Genomic DNA, 20,680 nt, shown 5'->3' with positions numbered 1-20,680 from the left:
GTAATTTTCATTTCAAAAGTGTAAAGTACATCCGTAAGTACAGACACCAGTTAACAACCGATTAGATGCTATGTGGGTAGTCTGTGAATTATCTTAAAGTATACTGACGTTGTCCTCGTGCTCAAGGTATTTTTTCATGTGACGAATCTTTTATAGATGCTTCCAAAGGGTCGCAGCAAAACTAAAAGAAAATGGCGAGATCAGGCAATCCTCCCTGGCCCTACTGCTGAATTTGAATAATGGAGACAGGTGACTTCGGGTTCTCACATTAATGTATTTTTGTAAAAAAAGCCTTGCATTTAGGTACAAAGTACATGCTTTACTTAGGGATGCTGATTTCCAATTTATTAAGTGCAGACTGCATAACTTATGTATGGTCACACAGTGAGAAAGAGTCATCCACATACTCAAGATTGGAAAGTTCTTTTCAAGATGACAGGCCTATATCATCAACACATACTTTTTTCAGGGCTGATTAGAGAATGTCATTACTAGACAAGAGGAATAGTGGGACTTGGCAACCTTTCCTGACCCCTCTGTTGATCTGGAACAATGAACAGAGGTGGTCGTATGTCTTTGCTTTGCCTAAAATCCTTGTTTATTGAATCTTCAAAATCGCAAGAAACTTCTCGAACATCCTTTTCTTTAAATGACTCCCACAGCACATTCCTGTTTAGCGACCTGAAAGCGGCCCTGATACAAAACACACAACTATTAACCTGAGATGTGTACTTACTTACTTACTTACTTACGCCTGTTACTCCCAGTGGAGCATAGGCCGCCGACCAGCATTCTCCAACCCACTCTGTCCTGGGCTTCCTTTTCTAGTCCTATCCAGATCTTGTTCATTCTTCTCATGTCTGTCTCAATTTCTCGGCGTAATGTGTTCTTTGGTCTTCCTCTTCTCCTTTGACCTTCAGGATTCCATGTGAGGGCTTGTCTTGTGACGCAATCAGGTGATTTCCTCAAGGTGTGCCCAATCCACTTCCAGCGCTTCTTCCTGATTTCTTCCTCTGCTGGAATCTGGTTTGTTGTCTCCCACAGTAACTTGTTGCTGATAGTGTCTGGCCATCTGATCCGAAGTATCTTGCGTAGACAGCTGTTAATAAACACTTGTATCTTCTGGATAATGGTTTTCGTAGTTCTCCACGTCTCCGCCCCATACAGTAGAACTGTCTTCACATTTGTATTGAAAATTCTAACCTTGGTGTTGGTTGACAATTGTTTTGAGCTCCAGATGTTTTTCAGTTGTAGGTATGCTGCTCTTGCTTTGCCGATCCGCGCCCTCACATCTGCATCTGATCCACCGTGTTCATCAATGATGCTGCCCAGATATGTAAAGGTTTCCACATCCTCCAAAGCTTCTCCGTCAAGTGTAATTTGATTGGCGCATATTGTATTGTATCGGAGAGTCTTGCTTTTCTCTTTGTTTATATTGAGACCTACTGCTGATGAGGCTGCTGCTACACTGGTCGTTTTCTCCTGCATTTGTTGTTGCGTTTGTGATAGAAGAGCCAGATCATCCGCGAAGTCTAAATCGTCAAGCTGCATCCTGCCTGTCCACTGTATCCCGTGATTTCCTCCAGAAGTTGACGTCTTCATGATCCAGTCGATCACCAGGAAAAAGAGAAAGGGTGAGAGTAAGCAACCTTGCCTAACACCGGTCTTTACCTCGAATGAGTCGGTGAGTTGTCCTCCGTGGACGATTTGGCAGTTTAGTCCATCATAGGAGTTCCGTATGATATTTACTATCTTCTCAGGCACGCCGTAGTGTCGAAGAAGCTTCCATAGTGTCGTCCTGTCCACGCTATCAAATGCTTTCTCGTAGTCGATGAAGTTGATGTAGAGTAATGAGTTCCATTCGATTGATTGTTCCACAATGATCCGCAGAGTTGCGATTTGATCTGTGCACGATCTATCCTTACGAAATCCAGCTTGTTGATCTCGAAGTTGGGCGTCCACGGAATCCTTCATCCTGTTTAATAATACTCGGTTGAAGACTTTTCCTGGTATTGAGAGGAGAGTGATGCCCCTGTAGTTGTCGCACTTGCTGAGATCGCCTTTCTTTGGTATCTTAATCAGAAGTCCTTCTTTCCAGTCTGTTGGTACTTGTTCTTCGTCCCAAATCTTACTGAAGAGGATGTGGAGTATCTTGGCAGTTGCTGTTACATTTGCTTTCAGTGCCTCTGCCGGGATGTTGTCTGGTCCCGCTGCTTTGCCACTCTTGACTTGTCTAATGGCCATGCTGATCTCTTCAATTGTTGGTGGGCCAATATCGATTGGGAGGTCCGTGGGTGCTGCTTCGATGTTGGGTGGGTTCAGTGGAGCTGGTCGATTCAAGAGTTCTTTGAAGTGTTCTACCCACCTGTTTCGTTGTTCTTCAATGTCGGTGATTACTTTGCCTTCCTTGCTTTTCACTGGTCTTTCTGGCTTACGGTAATTTCCAGCAAGTTTCTTTGTTGTATCATACAGTTGTCTCATGTTTCCCTCTCTTGCAGCCTTTTCCGCTGTCGTTGCTAAATCTTCCACATATTTACGTTTGTCGGTTCTGATGCTCCTCTTCACTTGCTTGTTTGCCTCTGTGTATTCGGCTTGTGCCTTGGCTTTTTCCGCTCTTGTTCGGCTGATATTGATTGCTACCTTCTTGTTCCTCCTTGCTTCAATCTTATCCAGTGTACCAACAGTGATCCATTCCTTGTGATGGTGCTTCTTTTGGCCCAGAACCTCCTGACATGTTGAAACGATTGTCTCCTTGATACTTTTCCAGTTGCTCTCCATGGTAGTCCCCTCTCCATTGAGTAGATCATGAAAGGCCTCGAACCTGTTGCTGAGGGTTATGTTGAATTTGTTGAGTTTGTCAGCATCTCGAAGAAAGGCCGTATTAAACTTTTGTGATGTTGTCCGCGCCGTTGTCCACTGCTTCTTGAGTTTTAGTTTCATCTTGGCGACCAGCAAATGATGATCGGATGCCACATCAGCTCCTCTTCTGGTTCTCACATCCTCCATCGTCCTCCTGAACTTTTTGTTGATGCAGATATGGTCGATTTGATTCTGTGTAATGTGATCCGGTGAAATCCAAGTGGCTTTGTGTATGTTTTTGTGTGGGAATATGGTGCCACCTATGACCAGTTTATTGAAGGCACATAGGTTTGCAAATCTCTCACCATTTTCGTTTCTTTCTCCTAGTCCATGTTGTCCCATCACGTCTTCGTATCCAGTGTTGTCCATTCCAACCTTAGCATTGAGATCTCCCATCAGAATTGTCAGGTCCTTGGTTGGGCACTTCTCGACGATCGACTGCAGCCTATCGTAGAATTGGTCTTTAGCGTCTTCATCGTAGTCATTGGTAGGCGCATAGCATTGGATGACGTTCATTGTAATGCCCTCTCTCTTTGTTTTGAAGGAGGCTTTGATGATCCTTGGTCCATGAGATTCCCATCCAATAAGTGCATTTTGTGCTTTTCTGGACAGCATCAATGCAACTCCTTGTGTATGTGGGGCATTTTCTTCTTCATGACCGGAGTATAACAGAAGTTCTCCTGAAGACAGTCGTTGTTGTCCAACCTGCGTCCAATGTGTTTCGCTGATTCCAAGAACCTCCAGGTTGTATTTTCTCATTTCTGCAGCAATTTGGAAGACTCTTCCGGTCTCCCACATTGTTCGGACATTCCATGTACCTATAAAAATTGTCGCTCTGGTTGTAAGAAGTTGCATCGGCTTCGTGACTTCCGAAGGAACTCGGCTTTCATCATGAGACGTCATAATTATTCCTTCTACTCCCAGGGCAGAGTTTGAAAGGTTTGAATGATTTTTTCTAGTTAACGTTTTTTTAGCGAGTTGATTTTCTACGGGATGGGGTCGCTAACCCCATGCCCAACCCTCCTCCTTTACCCGGGCTTGGGACCGGCAGTAACCCCCAGAGGAGCTACAGGCGGAGTTTGAGAGATGTGTAGGGGCACTTTAAAATTTGCGGGAGTGTGACAATATAATGAGAACACCTATGACCTGATTGGAAAACAGTGCGCTTCTGGAGAGTTAGTAGTTCATGAGTTTTGGACAAAGTATGGCAAAAGCCAATAGTTTGAACGTGACTGAAAGTAGATTATAACATTTTAGTTGTTGCATAGATTACGAAGTACTTTTCGACATGTGGAAACGATGATCGTTCAATTCTAAGGTGTTGGAACATTAACTGTCTCCTGAAAATTTTTAAACAATCCAGTCATTCCTCTAGCCGAAAATTCGTCACTATACTCAGGAAGAACAGGGGTTAAGTCGTCACGGTCAGGTGACTTGTGAGTTTCTAAAATTTCAGGTTCATTGTGGGCCCCTGATTCGTTAGATTGATTTACCTATATAGATCAAGAGGGGGACAGAACGCTGACCGACGTTAGTGAGGCAAAATACCGGTTGTGGTGGCTCACGTCAGGACTTTGGGACAGTTTTCGATGAAAGGAGGTAAAAGTAGAGTAATTAGTCAAGTTTATGATATTTTAGTTGAAGAACATGTGGAACTCAACAAGACTGTCAACCAACATCAAAGCCATAATCTTCAATACGAACGTCGAGATAGTTCTACTGCATGGAGCTGAAACTTGGAGAACTAGTACAACCATCATCAAAAAAGTACAAGAACTTATAAACAGTGGTCTACGCAAAATACTGAATGTCCGTTGACCAGATACTATCAGCAACAACCTACTGTGAAAGAGAACAAACCAGCCCCTAGCTGAAAAGTAAATTAGGAAAAGACGTTGGAAGTGAATAAGACACACATTGAGGAAATCATCAAACCGCATCACGAAGCAAGTCCTAACTGGGAATCCTGAAGGGAAACGAAAAAGAGGAAGGCTGAAGAACACACTGTATCGGGCATTGGAAGTAGACATGAAAAGGACAAGTAGCAACTGGAAAGGATTGCCGAGGACAGAGTTGGATGGAGAATGTTGGTGGGTGGCCTATGCTCCTCTACGAGGGGTTACAAGAGTAAGTATACTACTTCTTGACACAAATATTTGATTATAATAACTCCGCCAAACCTGTGTGTGATCAAGTTCATCGTTATACTAAATACCAACGATGCCGGGAATAGAAATCACAATTTTTTTTTCGGATTTCTTAGATCACCCATCAACTTCCAATTTTTATATTAATGAAAAAATACGTATTTATTCATAATGATGAAAAGGAGTCACCACGAACACGATTTCATAGACGTTGGTGGACTGCAGGTTTGTAAGACACAAGCAATCTGATCTACACTGCCGAGAGATTCCTCTAGAGCACAGAAAAACTGCAAGCTCACAATATTTTGTTTTTTTTAAAGTTATGTACCTAGTATTTCACAATATTGTATTTTATGCAATCTAACAGGATCACGGTAAATATCAGTAACTAATCACTGAGATAAAAACTACGATGGGATTAATAAGTCCAACTAGTGTAGGCAGTTTAATGGTGTTCAAACTTTCAGTCAGTCAGCTACAACGTAGGACCAGGCACACATATGCATCGGTCCAAGTTGCCATATTACATTTGCACAACAAGATGAACAATAGGAAACCTTACATTTTCCACAAAATTTGTTTTTAAGTTAAGTGCCCTTCAGATTTATAGAATAATAGCAGTGTTTTATGTTAGTTCCATTTTATTGTTTATTTATAATGAACCAACTCTTACTGTCTTGTTAAATTGTGCATTGATTCTATGGAATACACCCAACATTTAAGTAGTCATTATGATATAGTAAGATAAGGTAATTGGTCTTGATTTGATTGATCTACGATATTTGGAATATTGATAGGGAAAATATTATATTCAGAATACTATTTAATGATTACTGATTGCTTGAATGTCATGTTAAGAACGTTCAGTCAGTCAGTCAGTCAGTCAGCTACAACGTAGGACCAGGCACATATATGCATCGGTCCAAGTTGCCATACGTCACTCATTAGCAAAACAAGATGAACACCGAATTCATACAAGTAGTTAATTTAATGGTGGTAATATACAAAAGAAAGGCTGTATATAAGGATATAGTACAGGAAGAAAGACAGATATGAAGCAATTTTAATCTCAAGGTTTAAGGGAAGATAGAGAGTGTATACACCTGCGCCATTGTGATCGATTCCGAGCCATGTCACCTAGAGTCTCCAACCATTAGTTACGATAGTCACGCGGACCTCAACCAACTAGTAGTCTGCATCTACCAACATGGCTCAGACTAGAAGTTAATGACTTCAAGCACTGATGCCACGTTTTGGTTTGGCCGCCTATAACTCTCTTCCAACCATCCCCAATACTAGTCAGCATTGCGCGTCGTGGTAATCAGTGTTCAGGCATACGTAACACGTGGCCCAACAATCTCGGTCGATGAAGATTCATGAACTCATCAACTGATTTACCATCATTCCGGTATAACCTGCGTTTAACCTAACTATTACTTACCCAGCGATCCCAGCAGATGCGAGATATTTTTTAAGACATCTGTGATCAAATACTAGTAACTTGCGAGTATCTTCTACTCTTAATGGCCATGTTCCACAGCTGTAAAGTAGAACAGAGCAAACTGCTGTGCAGCATACTCGTCTCTTAATTGGTAGACGGATATCTTGTTTTCGCCATAAGTGACGTAAGTTGGCAAAAGCCAAACGGGCTTTTTAATCCGTGCTGAGATTTCGTCAGACACCAACCCGTTAGGGCTGATCAGACGTCAAACTACTTTACATACTCCTGAAGTGCTGTTTGCGCATATAACCCTGATACTCTAGTATTGTCATTTCAAAGACTCTTGCGAGGTTTCATTACTTAAACGGGTGAACTATATTTTTAGTTCAGTAGAAGAATTTAGTTTAGCTTACTAGAACAATATCTAAATTAATAGTATCCAAAGTTTCGGGAAATCGAACGAAGCGAATATTACATTTTGCTAAACTTTCAATAAGGGGTCCCGATAATGGGAAATCAAATGACGACCTATTCAACCTAAACATTTCAAATTTAGGTCAGCATAGTAGTCTGAATAGGTATTCCTCAAATTATGTATAATGACCCGGAAAGTCTAAACCACACTTATAGCACAAAAATAAACCTTTATTCGCTCACTTACCACGTGCTTGAAACAGCTCATTTTATGCATCAGTCCGTCCCGGATATCCAGTAGTAGTGCTTCTGAGACATACTAAAATACTTTTTATAAGAACATACTAAAATTGACATATCCATGAACGTCTAGTGTGATCAATGCAGGTATCTTGGTGCTTTGAGATAAAAACCCGTTATTATGGATCAATATGTTATGTTCTTGAAAAGAACAACCAAGAAAGCCATTTCCTATGTCAAAATTAGTAAAAATAAGTTAGCAACGAACCCGTGAATGTAAGAAGACTGCTCTGTGAGTTTTCCGGCTGAATTAAAAACGCATCTAAATCCTTCAATTTTTTTGCAAATGGTTTAAGGCGGTCTGCGACACATTCGTGAGGTTCGTCTAATTACAATCAGGTTTGATTTAATATATAGTTACCAGTCTTTATAAATTCTGAAACAAACTCAGAAGGCGTCAGACACCAAAGGAATATATACAGACAACATAGCATAACCAAATATATTACAATTCTCCATCTATTAGTAAAAAATCCTCACAACCCAAAAAGTGGGTATTACTTGTACAACAAAATAATTGTAGTTTTCATCCCAATCTGTAGAAAATATGAAGTATTTCCATATGAGTGCCAAAGCGGAACTCTATCAGATGGCTGATATTGCCTTAGGAGAGAGATACTCCTATGAGATCCAAATGTGTAAAGACCACCCACCGGGCTGAAAAAACGTTAGGTATTAGTAGAGTATAATTTCAAATCCGTCACGACCTTCCTATACAGTATCCAATATCTTTGAGACTAGGTAGCACAAATTAGTTCAAATGGTTGTAGATGGAATAGAAGAAGCTTTCACTTAAGAGGCTTCTGTGTCTAGTAGCAGTAGACCACCGATACTTCCGGGCAAGAACCTGGGGATATTAACGATAATAGAGGAAAAGAGAATTTGGTAAATCAAAATAATATGTTATCCTTAGTCCTTAGTCTTTTCTTATGTGCTGCAGTTTGCGGAACACCAAGTCGGCGCTTTGGTTCGTTCGGGTAGGTCCTGTGCAGTTGCAGATGAAACCTTCATCAATATAGTCATCGTGGGTCCGAGAGCATTGTTCAGCCAAAAGGTTAGCGGGGTCACCACCGTTATTGGTTGGGCCAGTAAAACCTAACAGTTGGGAAACTTCAGTTTTGGCTTTTTGAAGAGAGACCGCATTAAATAAGCTTTTCGGATTGGAGACAAATTTATCTATATGTTTTATCTTGTACTGAAGCCTGCCTTCTCTTATTGCCTTTGTGCATATGTTCTTCATATGTTTGTATTGCCTGTACACGTCGTTGTTATCAGTTCGTTTGTATTCAGCCCAACAGTGCTTTTTGAAGCTTATCAAACCAAGAGTGTGGTTCTTGATGACTGTAATTCGCTTGTACATTTTGGGTACCATTTGAGGAACAGTCTGCCTTGTAGCACATAAGATCGTGTGCAGTAAGAAATCCCAACGAGCATCCACTTCAAGTTGAGGGTGAACATCCCAATCCACCTGTTGTAGATAGTCATGTAAAACTAACACATCCAACCGTTTGAAATTCCAGAGCCTGCTGCTGTTGCGCTGACAAAACTGAAGGACAGGACGGCGTGATCGCTTTCACACAGGGGAGCCAGAATTGAGAGTTCATCGATTAGGAATTCTTCATTTGTGAATATCCAGTCTAAGCGCGATGGCGTCTGACTGTTTCTCCAACGAGTTGCCAACGTCACATTTTCCAATAATCTCAGGTCATCGATGAGGTTGAAGAACAGAGCTTCAGTAGAGTTGTCAATTCCAATGTATGTATGTTCCACGAAGTTGATTCTAGGAAGGTTGAAGTCCCCTAGAATCAGGATTTGAGAGAATCCGAGACGCGTAGAGCGAGTTAATCCTTCCAACAGACGTTTGTCATACTCGATGTCGGCAGTGGGCTTCCTGTAAACGACCCCAACTAGACACCTCGAGGTGGTAGACAATCTTACTGAGCACCATAATGACTCATCAAGATTGAGAAGCTCTTGATTGTGAAGTTGGTGCGCATCCAGACATGACCGTATATATAGTGCTACCCCACCCCCATTCCCATTTTTCTGTCGTTGCGAAATAAAGACATTCCTGTTATTGCTAGCTCCTGGTACGTAAACTGAGACGTTATCCAAGTTTCGGATATTCCTATCAGATGGGCATCATTAGCGTTGCTAAGTTCACGTAGCTCATCTATTTTGTTTGGCGAGCTCGCGGCGTTCATGTATAAGCAGTTTATGCTTTCAATTTTGAACATGTGAACTTCTTTCTGTGTGTCTATATGAGCCTTGCGTAAGTGGACAGGTAGCCTACATATACAATGTTAACCGAGTTGGTAGTCCCTGTCCTTTACACGTTTTTTTATGATCAAGCTAGTCCACAAGGGGTATTGTCAGCTCCAGCTTGCGTTTGTGCTTGATCCTATGGTTGTGTGGCCTATCCAGATGCATATGGATGCCAGTTGGCAGCCAACGTCTGTTGGCACGAAATGCTTCCAGAGTTGCAGCTGCCATATGGGAGGAGGGGAAGGTTATCTTCAGTAGCCGGGGTCTAGAGTCTCCGTCTTACTGGGCTAGTCGCATCACCTGTTGGGTCAGTATGTTTTCGAGTTTCAAGGAATGTTTAGTGAATTTCCATTCCAGAATATTAGAGTTTACTTGAGGTGGGTCCATATTTTCCGGCACACCTTGCACAATGATATTTCTTCCGCCGAAAAACGCCTCACGAGATGTTCCGGATGAGATGTCGCTCAGAATACGGTATGTCGGGCGGTATTCTTACGTTCCCATCGGATTTCAGCAAGTGACTAGCTAGCAGGACGTCCTTCAAGTCAGTAGCATTCTTGGGTGTTACACGAAGTAGCCTCGGGTGATTTTGGTTATTAGAGTCCTTCCCCCGAGTGAGCTGTATGACCATCAAAGGCTCTATTCTATGGAGTTCAAGCTTCTTTTTCAATTCTCTCCAGAGTGTCCTATCATTTTCGTCCTGCAAACTGAGGGGAAGGTCAGGGTTGTCTTTAAGGTTAATTACTATGAAGTAGTCAACATGAACCGTTATTGGTTTCCCGGGTTTTCCAGTGCGTCCAGTTTCGGCACCTTGTTGTTTGGAGGTCGAAACGCGTTTTTGATTCCTAGGCTCGTTGACGGCCGGGCGGACAATCTTGGGGGTAGACTGTGCGGCCAAGTCACCAATGGATTTCCGCACAGTACTTGGGATGTTCAGCTTAGGTGGTGACGCCTGGTCCTTTTTAACCTTGTTAACGTGGACCTAACCACCTACAGGGTTTTTGGGAACCACCCTTTCGTTCAAGGACTCTGCGCTTGGAGACCCAAGTTTACTGAGGGAGTCGATCACCGTCGACGTTAAGATGGTGCTGAGTTTCAGCACGTCATCACTCGTGCATTCACCTGCACCGTCGATAGCAGACATGTCGAAATCTCCTTCCTTGTTTGCAATTTGCGTTCCTGTTTTGCTACCCGTCGCGATACTGTTCTTTACCAAGTTTTTAGACAACTTGTTCCTCAAACCTGCTAGTAGGGTAATGATGGTACCCAGCATAACTACAGTATCAGTGTTACACGTAGCACATACCCACCTACGATCAGACTTGCTGAGTCTGCTATAGGCTGTTATTGTTAGATCTGTGCATACTTCGTGGAACCACCCTTCGCAGTTGTCACACTGTATGCCAGATGTAACAGCAAAACATAAACCGGGTCTCCTGCACGAATTTTTCATGACTATTGATATATAGCGTCTTATAAATACAAGCAGTAAGTCTAGGACCGTTGGAAGAAACACAGTACACAAAAACGGGCAAAAGTGGATAAAAACAGGCTACGGTAAACTAAAACTAGCCTTAACATGAAAAACTAAAAAACGGTAGTAAGCCGAGGCGAAACCACAGTTAAATATTAAGTTGGGTGAAACTCAAAAAAGTAATCTACCGAACATATAGCTCAGAATAGATTCTTTAGGTCAGAAGTGGTACTTTTATTGCGTAAGAACACAGCAAAAGTTTGAGAAATGCAAATCACGTTAGGAATAAACTTCCAGAAAACTTTGCACTAGCATCCTGGTGTTAAAGTACTGCCCAATATCTTTCATAGCTTTCAGTGACCTCAGATAAGCCACTTGATCGGACTAGTCTCGGTGAATTTGATAGCATCACATATGCATTAGTGAATCCTATATCCAACATCTTTGTTACGAGCTAATATAAGTTGATTCACTTCTTAATGTTTCAGTACAACTCCAGATCTAGACATTTGACTGCACTATTTCCAGCCAGTTTGGAAGTTATTTTTCGATTTGCAAACCGTCACGGTTTTACTCTTGTGATTCATTGCGTGATACAATTTTACGACAATTATTCTGTAATATTGTCCTCATTTGATCTTTCCTAACCTGGTTTGGCTGAGCGTTCAAAATCCTCTGCGATACCGCTGAGGAAAACCAGAAGGATTTCCTTACCGGCCCTGCCATAATATCAATAATAAAGTCGGAAGAACTTCACCCGTTTTAGTTGTTGGAAATTATTCAGCTCATTGTCTAGTCCATCCGTGCTTCTTGGTGATCCAACTGACCAGAGCTCTCGTCAAGCAAAAAAGAAATCTGATTTTAACTGTGAAAGTATTGATGCACGTCTTCAGAAAAGTGGTCTAATTCAGGCTAAACTGCACGAAAAACGATGAGGAATTTCTCATGTAATAAATGCCTACGATGGTAAACATATTCATATTTCTCATGAACATTGTAACAATGAATGCAATGGAAATATTGTTTTGGTTGAATTTTCGCCTATAAGAAAATGGAAATTAACTGGTAGTGAAAATTTTAAATCTCCAGAAAAGGATGTTTCGGATGTTAAATAGGAATAATATATTTGTAAAATCTCAGCGAATGAATTTCTAGGAAATCCAGATGGTTAGATAGTTATTTCAGATGTAATTCATTCTACAGATGAAAGTTCTGTATTGGAATAAGCTATTGATCCTTCATTCGCAGCAGTTGTTGCTAGTGAATCACCGATGTTAACAGATCAAGCACCATCTACATAAATAGAATTTTAAAAAATCTCCGTTCTACTCTATCATTTATGTGATGGAAAACTCTCAAAATATTATCGATACTAAATTATTGAAAACAATTAAAAATTTACATCGGTCTTGTATATCAAAAGTATTATATCTTTTGTCAAATCCTCCTTTGGCTCGTACAGGTGTAGTTAGAAAACTTTTGAAAGTAAATCCATCTAATCATAAAATTTTGAGTTGCTTTGTTTTTCATCCAAATATTTTAAATCATAGTTCTGAGGTTTCACCAAACTATGGATATTTTTCACGAGTTCTTCTCCCTTCTTCCAGTCATTATTTACTAGTTCACACAGATCCATCTACTGTGCCTTAAGATGCGCTAAACGATCTCCAACTTGGGTTAAAAAGCAGCTACGTATGTCGAATTACAAAATGCTTCGAAAACTCTAAATATCCTCATGGGATGATTGGACAGAATTTCGGAAATTTGAATGAACTGGAAAAAGCAACTGAAGATATTCTTTTAAAACATGGAATTACTTGCATGTTCTGTCAAAAACTTGGCTTACCGTATAGGTGAAAAAACTACTATAACAACTCATATCTCTTAGCTTCGACATCTTATTTGCCATATATGACCTATGTTCGCCTCTTTAACGCTCTATACCTTGTGAACTGACTGTGTTTTTCTCAGAACGGTAGCGTTTCTGGGATCCATTGTCTACTCCACATTTCTCCATTATTATGAGATAATTTTGAAGCTGGAGTGAATCCTTTTCGTTTCTTATGGATCCCCATATATTGGTATCGTCTTAGTAGATGATCCTCAGTGAGCTAGTTCTGTCTAATAGTCTATTAATGAAAGTGAGGAAGAGGAATGAACCTGGAATGGTTCCTTGTTGGACTCCTGATTATAAGACTTCAATTTCTAGATTAGTTATGTCTTTCCAGTTAGGTGCTTTGAGAGAGAAATCCTCCAGGTTTGCAGATTTCCATTTGGTCATGAACATTTAAAGACATTTTAGGTAAACTTGTAATTTAGCTGCTAGCTTGACCTGAAAATATCTTTCATCGCTTCGTACTTTGACGTTGTATCTATCTATACATCCAAAGTAAGAGCTACGATCATGGTCCTTTAGGCAGACTTTCCAGTCATGATAGGCTCTCCGTTTCGCGTGCAACGAACGTTTTACCCCTTGCTGAGGCCGGGAATGTTTCTTTTTACTTGTGTTCATCGTTCAAGGTCTAGTGTTTGAGATAACTGCCTGAACAATACCACTCACTATCTAAAAGTGGTCATCCACTATTAGACCACACTGCCGACTGCACGCGATTACATTCTAGAACAGATGACAACAACCATGAACTCATAGTACAGCACTATCATATAAATCTGTTTATTAGCTTGCTGATATATCTTAGCGAATATTCTTCCACTTTCATGGATCTTATCTATTTTATGGTCGTACTAAAGAAGTATCCTATATTTAAACCAATGCTGTAAATTATTCATCATGCCTGTTACAAGGCATGCTGAAGATACGGTTTGTTTGGGTTATGATTTTTATGGTTAATTTTTTGGCCGTTCCTGTGCATGCCGTACTAGTGCGGGTGCATACCGTTGTTTCCAGTGTACGTGTGGCCTTGAACTTCGTCTTTGTTAACCTGGTCGACAAACATTTATCTACCTTCACTAAATCCTCTAAAATGAGAAAATTGCTAGGCTTCATTCTCCGCAACAATTTTTAAAATGAATCTAGGCATGAATCAGACATATCGTTGGATACAGTTCGTTCTTATTTTTCAACTTACGTCCATCCGATATACTGAGGTTGGAAGGAATACAATACTTAACACCAATTCACTACTCATTGACTACCATTCCCGATGCAATATCTTAAAACTTGGATCTCTCTGAAAAATGGATTGGGTTCAATCTGGCTGTATTTCATGACCCTCAAAAATCTTACCTCACTGTTATATAGTTCGTACTCAAGGCCCATATATATACAACATTCGAGATACGGTATCTACGATCAAAGTTGAGAAAAAAGATCGAAAACTCATGTAAATTTCACGCTCATTAAGTAAGCGGTAATATTAAATGGTCTTCATCCCGAAAAACACATGGCTGATGGAATACCTGCGTTTGTAAGACTTTTAGATGAAGCTCTCTATTGCACTGGTCTCCTAGCACGTCTCCATAGCTATGTGTCTCCCTTATTACTTAAATTGGACAGATAACTCAGTAGGTCCTTCAATACCGCTTAACTATAGTCGACCATAAGGGACGTCAACTACTAACCTAACAAGTTGTCAAGTGAGACCCACGATCTCTTGCTTACTACCAGTGATCCAGCATGTGTGGGGCTTGTAACCCATCAACCGGTTAGGATAGTACAGAATGTCATCAGCACCAAGTCAATTTGAGTTGCTTTTTTTGTTTATTTTTGGTCGCCATACTACATTCCCGTGCAGTTAGCTGGCTTATTAATAATTTCACCTCACTACTGGTTGCCTTATTTATGAATATTATATTCCTACACTTTTATGAGTACTTCCGTGAATATTTATCCCTCACAATAGCCTTCTAAACTCTCATTCCTAGTTTAGAAACCAACAATTTATGCAATAGTCATGATACTTACAGAAATGGTCTTCCCCAACAAGATGGAAAAATGGAGCATTGAGTAGGAGGTAATATTTTATTTAAAAACAGACTATAGAGAGCCTAACATCAATAAAGGGGTGAGGATGGAGTTACTGACCAACAAGTATTGATGATGAGGGTGGTGACTTCCGTCTTTTTCCAGATTCCGACTCACTTTTCCTTGTCACTGTTTTTTTCAACTACAGTTAACTGTAACTAATTGTAGTAATAACAGCTAGTATCCATTTCATTGGGGGGGGGTTATAATTTATGGATCTTACTAACAGGTCGTATAAATCAAAAAAATATTTTGAAACGGCATATACGTTCTAAGTAGAGAGGAAACATATTTATTAAAAACAAACAAGTTTACGAAGATCCTAAACTTGTTACGGAACTATTTAATGAACACTTTTGTTCCTCATTAACTAATGAAAAACCACTTAATGATTTAAAACTTATCACAGCATCTGCCTGTGAGATTACTAACGTAGACTTCAATGTACAGAATATCTCTAAGGCAATTAGTACACTGAAACACTCCTACACTGATGGACCAGATGGTATTCCAGCTAGCATGCTAAAACGTGGAGGCGATGATATGTGTGTTTTATTACTCAAACTATTTGCGATATCACTCTCTACAGCGCATTACCCTACTGCCTGGAAAACTACACACATCATTCCCAAAATTAAAACAGGACCTGAAGCAAATGTTGAAAATTACCGACCCATAAACATAACTTCAGTGTTGTCTAGAGTGATGGAGAAAGTAGTTAAGGCGGCGTTAGTCCAACATGTAATTACTAATAATCTCATCTCGGTCTCCCAACATGGATTTCTTAGGTCCAGATCATGTGATACATGTCTAGTGGACTACATGAATGATATAACTCTGAAACGAGACAATGGACTCCTTGTATCAGTCATATTTTTAGACTTTAAGAAAGCTTTTGATAAGGTTCCACACAAACGGCTGCTAGCCAAACTTCGGTCCTTCGGAATCAACAACCCACTCTATTCATGGTTTGTATCATTCTTAAAGGGACGTAAGCAAATGGTAAAGTACAACGACTGTCTCTCATTACCTAGACCAATAACTAGTGGCGTCATACAGGGAAGTGTATAAGGCCCACTTTTGTTTCTTATGTATATAAACGATATATGTAACATCATAAAATCTGGGAAACCATACTTATATGCTGATGATCTCAAAATAGTATACAACTATAAGCCTGAGGCTCTAAGTGAAAGTGTACCCCTGATTCAAGATGATCTCAATAACCTAACTATCTGGAGCGAAAAGTGGCAATTACCATTTAACTTCCACAAATGCGGGATCATGCACTTTGGAAAGCACCCCTATGAACCCCATCTTTACTTAAATAAAAGTAAAATCCAGACACTTAATTCAGTACACGATCTAGGAATAAATTACACAGGAAGCCTAAACTTTAAAGCACACGCCTCCTCTATTATTTCTAAAGCCAGACGTCTAATTGGCTTCATAACGAAAGATTTCTTCACGACAGATGCTAAGCCTACCCTTTACAAAATATGTGTACGACCTTCCTTAGAATACTGCTCTTTTATCTTCTCTAATATGAATACCACTGACAAAATAAGAGTAGAAGATGTTCAAAGACGCTTTACACGCCAACTGCTAGGAAGTGACACCACTCTTGATTACACAAGTAGATGTAAGCACCTCTCTTTAGAACCTTTATGGCACCGTAGGTTAAGGAACAATCTGATATTTCTCTACAAAGCAATAAATGGACTGTCATTCCTAACCTCCTGCCCAACTACGATCAATAACCCAGCCTATAGACTAAGAAACAATGCATATAAACTATTTACCGAAAAACAACAAAAACAAATGCGTTGTGGGTTTTTTACAGTTCGGTATAGTTTATTGTGGAACAGGTTGCCAATACCTATCCGTAACTGTGACACCTTCACCAAATTTAGAAGGCTAATAACCCTGTTACTAAACTCTAAAGAACTTCACCAACTACTCCTTGAACTCCCGCCTACCAATGAGGCACTTTATTATGGACCGCCCAATATCTAGACGGAACAAGAATATAACGAACTCCATTGTCGTTAGTTTGAATATAGCAAAACTAAAGAAAACATGCTTTATCCTCCCCCACTATTTATTGATCATTAACCATGGCCTTCCGCTCCTAACCCTCATTTTCAGTTTCCGAATCTCTCTAATGGTTAAAACCAAATTATTCTTCCTAAGTTTCATGTCCTTTTATTTTTCTTATCACAAGTAGACAGATAACTCACTAATCTTATGGATGCTGACCAACTAAGGCCGATCAAAAGAAGCTCAAATGTCCTAAATTCTTGTGAGTTGTTTAATGTTTTGTTTCCTTACCCTGAAAATTTTACAATATTCTCTTTCATATCCTCTGGTTTGCTATTAGTTCTTACCATCTCATAACCACATATAATCTTACTTGTCTCTTATAAACTTCACCATTAGTTATCTTCATAGTAGTACGATATATTAAATGGATATCTAACCCATAATACAAATGCTATTACCATCTGATTCGCTTGTAACATGGAACTTGTAGAGACAGTGTATTCCAACTATGGTCCTTGATTAAAGCAATATTCATACTGACCACAAACGTAAGAGAGCCTAACATCATAAAAGGAGGGAGGGTGGCGTTACTGACCAGCAAACATGATGGTGGGGAGATAACTTCAATCCACCCGTGTCTGTAGGGCAGAACATATTAATTACGACTCTTTATGTCTAGTGGAATGTCACGAACCAACGGTATTGATGCGAAATTATTCATGAAAAATACCACTTTAGATCATGTTTTAAAAAAAGCTAAATTGGTTCCACTTCCTACTGAGTAATCCTATTACAAGCAAACTAGACAATTGGCTAAAAACGAAGCCCACTCCATACCCTATAAAATCTAAAAACAAAAACAGAGAGTTCAAACAGCTTCGAAAAAAGGGAGACAGCCATTTGTATCGGAATACTGTTTTCAGCACTTTATTTTATAATTACACAATTCCATACTTCCTTCTGAACTACCTTCATTGATACAGTTTCTTACTCACTCATACCTTGCCCACACTTATTTTTCTTTAATACATTAGTATGTTCTTACCTAATAAATACTTCAGTAACAGACAAATAGACTAAATGGTTATACATTAACTATTCCTCCATGAATATTGTGTGCTCTGCTTTTCGTCCTTCCTTTTTCTTACACATTTTACAGCCTCCTGCAGATACTCCACCGAAAACAGATATGGCACGGGTGACTTCGTCCTACACCGTTATTAAAGCCTCAGATATTCCGGAGGGATATAAGTTCGAAACTTCTAAGAGCCCATAACTTCGCATGTATCTATTCTCGACCATCAGTTGTAGGTTGCAACGCTACCTCCATAAAGTGCGCCAAGTGTGATATTGATATATTTCTTACGAAAACCATGTACATTCATATCTTATGAAATATCAACCCAGCTGAGTAATTTTCAACAGTGAAAATTGTAACTTCTTTAACAATTTGATCTTGCCTGTAAACCGGCATGCCTCATGTAACAATCTGTTATTTGAGAATAAATTATTATTATTATAAATGTAGGTGACAAGCAGTAAAGTGAGCAGAATGAATGAATGATGACATCGATCTGTTAGTACACATTGCTAGTCGAAATTATAGGCGAAAGGTGGTGGAGCGAGGATACGAACAGGATGTCTAGTTTGTTGCACACTATTATCAGACCACCTCTTATTCTTCTATAGCCAAACAGGGATATTTTTAGATATCCTAAACAAATTTGTTCATCTGTACTTTAACCAACTTCGCTGCTCATCTTCGCACATGCTCTAATAGATTTACATCATTTTAAGGAAAGATGAAGCCACGAATTCGTGCCTTTTCAGATGCGGACAGTTGTAACCATTGATAGGCGTTAAGTAATTGCCAGTAGACACAGTCAGTAATAGTCGTTGGACGAAGTGAGCTTTAGTTGTGGTGTACGTTCATACGTTCAACTAGAAACAGATCCAGATTACCATTCTGATAAAGTCCTGCGAAGTTACAGATCCTGGCAGAAGTGAAACTTTTATATCTTCTCAGCATGAAAAATTCATTGTTTGATATTTCTGGTTATCGAATCTCATGTTGTTATTACTTGTCTACCTCATTATTACCATTAAGTCTTTTTCTGGATCTTGTGAATTGATTTGACTTTCAATGGCTAGGAGAGAAGTACACGTCTGTTCGAAATCTTCAGCAAGATTAACAGACAGTCGATGGAGAAATGTCACGACTGATAAAATATTGTTACTATAAGTGTTCTTCAGTTGTATTAACTTATCACCTCTTGGACACAATATCCTAATGTTTATGGTTCTGGTTGAAGCCAGCGCTCCTTCAATTCCAGGAGGCACTGTGTGTATGTTTAATCCTATCAGAGAGCCTCTTCACAGTGTGCGCCCTGTAAACAAACACAGAATTAAGGTCTGAAACATAAACGCTTATCCGCCAGACCGCTGAGACGGCATCCAATGGTGTTAATGTCTAACACTGTTCGCTGCTGAAGCGTCACATAGTAAGACCGAATGGCTATCTGGTGCTTCCAGGTTTCCAATGATGGTTTGACATCAGTTAATGACTTAAAACTATGAAAATTGTGATGAAAATGGTTCCTGAAAAACCCTCATCTAATCAGTGACTTGAACTTATTCATGTTCCTCCACAAACCTGCTTTTTATGTGATCTTTTGTTTACTTTGTCAGGTCTGGTGGCCGATCACATTTACCTAATTTTATTTCACATTCGAATTAATTTAGTTTTATTTATCCTCTAGTGCTGTCCACCCACTATTTGAATTCTGATTTGCCCCCCATGATGAGTAGTAGTCAGATCTATTCTAATATTCAATGGTGGATTCTAGTTTGAAATTTCCATCTGGATTTTCTATTGAAAATTTTTGGATACAGTTATTCGGCCTACTTTGAAAATGATGTCTGTGCTCGATGTGACATGATTCTGGTGTATACTGATGTTAATGATGTTAATTCCTATATACCTAACAGTACATGTGATGAGAGTGAAATTAGTGGCACGTTAGTTTCTATTAATTGTTCCGATGGACAAGTTCTGGACTACGTTAGTGTGTCAAGGTATTTATAGTGGTGATATAGATGATGGTACCAGGTGTAATAAGGAAGTAGCAATGCCACTGGCAGATGATAAACTGTCAGAAGATGTGAGGTTTCTGAATTTGTTCAGGTAATGTGCTGGAGAAGTAAGGAGTGTCGGTAAGTGTTGTGAGTAGCTCTCAGCAGCAGAAGGGTGTAGTAGGACAGGAAGAATATCTATAGGATGATTCGAAAGACCGTCGATGTTGTCAGGTTGAGCATTTATAGAGGTAAAGTGCAGCAACAGACGGAACAAAGTTGAGCCGAACAGTGCCACTGGTTTTCTGGATAGTTCATTATTCTACCAAACTACTCTGGTATCGACGAATAAGTGTTGGAGGACAGATTGAACGTTTATAATAGAGGTAGCAATCGAGCATCTTCCTATGCAACTACAGAAAATAAAGGAATGAAGATTAGTTATTTCAGGGAGGAAGAGGGTACTGAACTAGGATTACCAGATATTTTGCCATCAGTCAAACGTGGTATGAGTCAATCCGTAATCAGGGTCACCAGAATAATATGTAGAACTCCAAGCCTCAGTAGCTGTCACTCTGATACCAGTTTAACAACGAAGGCTGTTGAAGTGGTAGGTATGGGAATCGAGTGTGAAATGCGTAGTGGCGAGGATTGTTTGATGGATCGTCACATTCATCAGT

The 20,680-nt window shown here is 39.8% G+C and overlaps 2 protein-coding genes across 2 annotated transcripts in view; one reads left to right on the top strand and one right to left on the bottom strand.

The window, feature by feature from the left end:
• Positions 1–7,138, bottom strand: part of Smp_208020 (hypothetical protein) — a gene marked incomplete at both ends in the record, with an annotated part of 62,074 nt that extends 54,936 nt beyond the window's left edge. Inside the window, one exon of the mRNA XM_018795347.1 lies at positions 7,109–7,138. Within this exon, the coding sequence (XP_018649669.1) occupies positions 7,109–7,138 (30 nt within the window). The remainder of the gene's footprint in view (positions 1–7,108) is intronic.
• A 5,106-nt stretch (positions 7,139–12,244) lies between these two features.
• Smp_179440 (hypothetical protein) lies at positions 12,245–12,550 on the top strand (the record flags this gene model as incomplete). The annotated part of the gene is made up of 1 exon (XM_018795346.1): positions 12,245–12,550. One exon carries the CDS (start codon positions 12,245–12,247, stop codon positions 12,548–12,550), a length of 306 nt encoding a protein of 101 aa, XP_018649668.1.
• Positions 12,551–20,680: the final 8,130 nt, after the last annotated feature.

The sequence above is a fragment of the Schistosoma mansoni genome, chromosome 2 (genome assembly GCF_000237925.1).
Source record: "Schistosoma mansoni strain Puerto Rico chromosome 2, complete genome".
Taxonomy (NCBI): Eukaryota; Metazoa; Platyhelminthes; class Trematoda; order Strigeidida; family Schistosomatidae; genus Schistosoma; species Schistosoma mansoni.
Note: the sequence above shows the minus strand (reverse complement) of the source record. Positions and strands in the feature narration are given on the sequence as shown.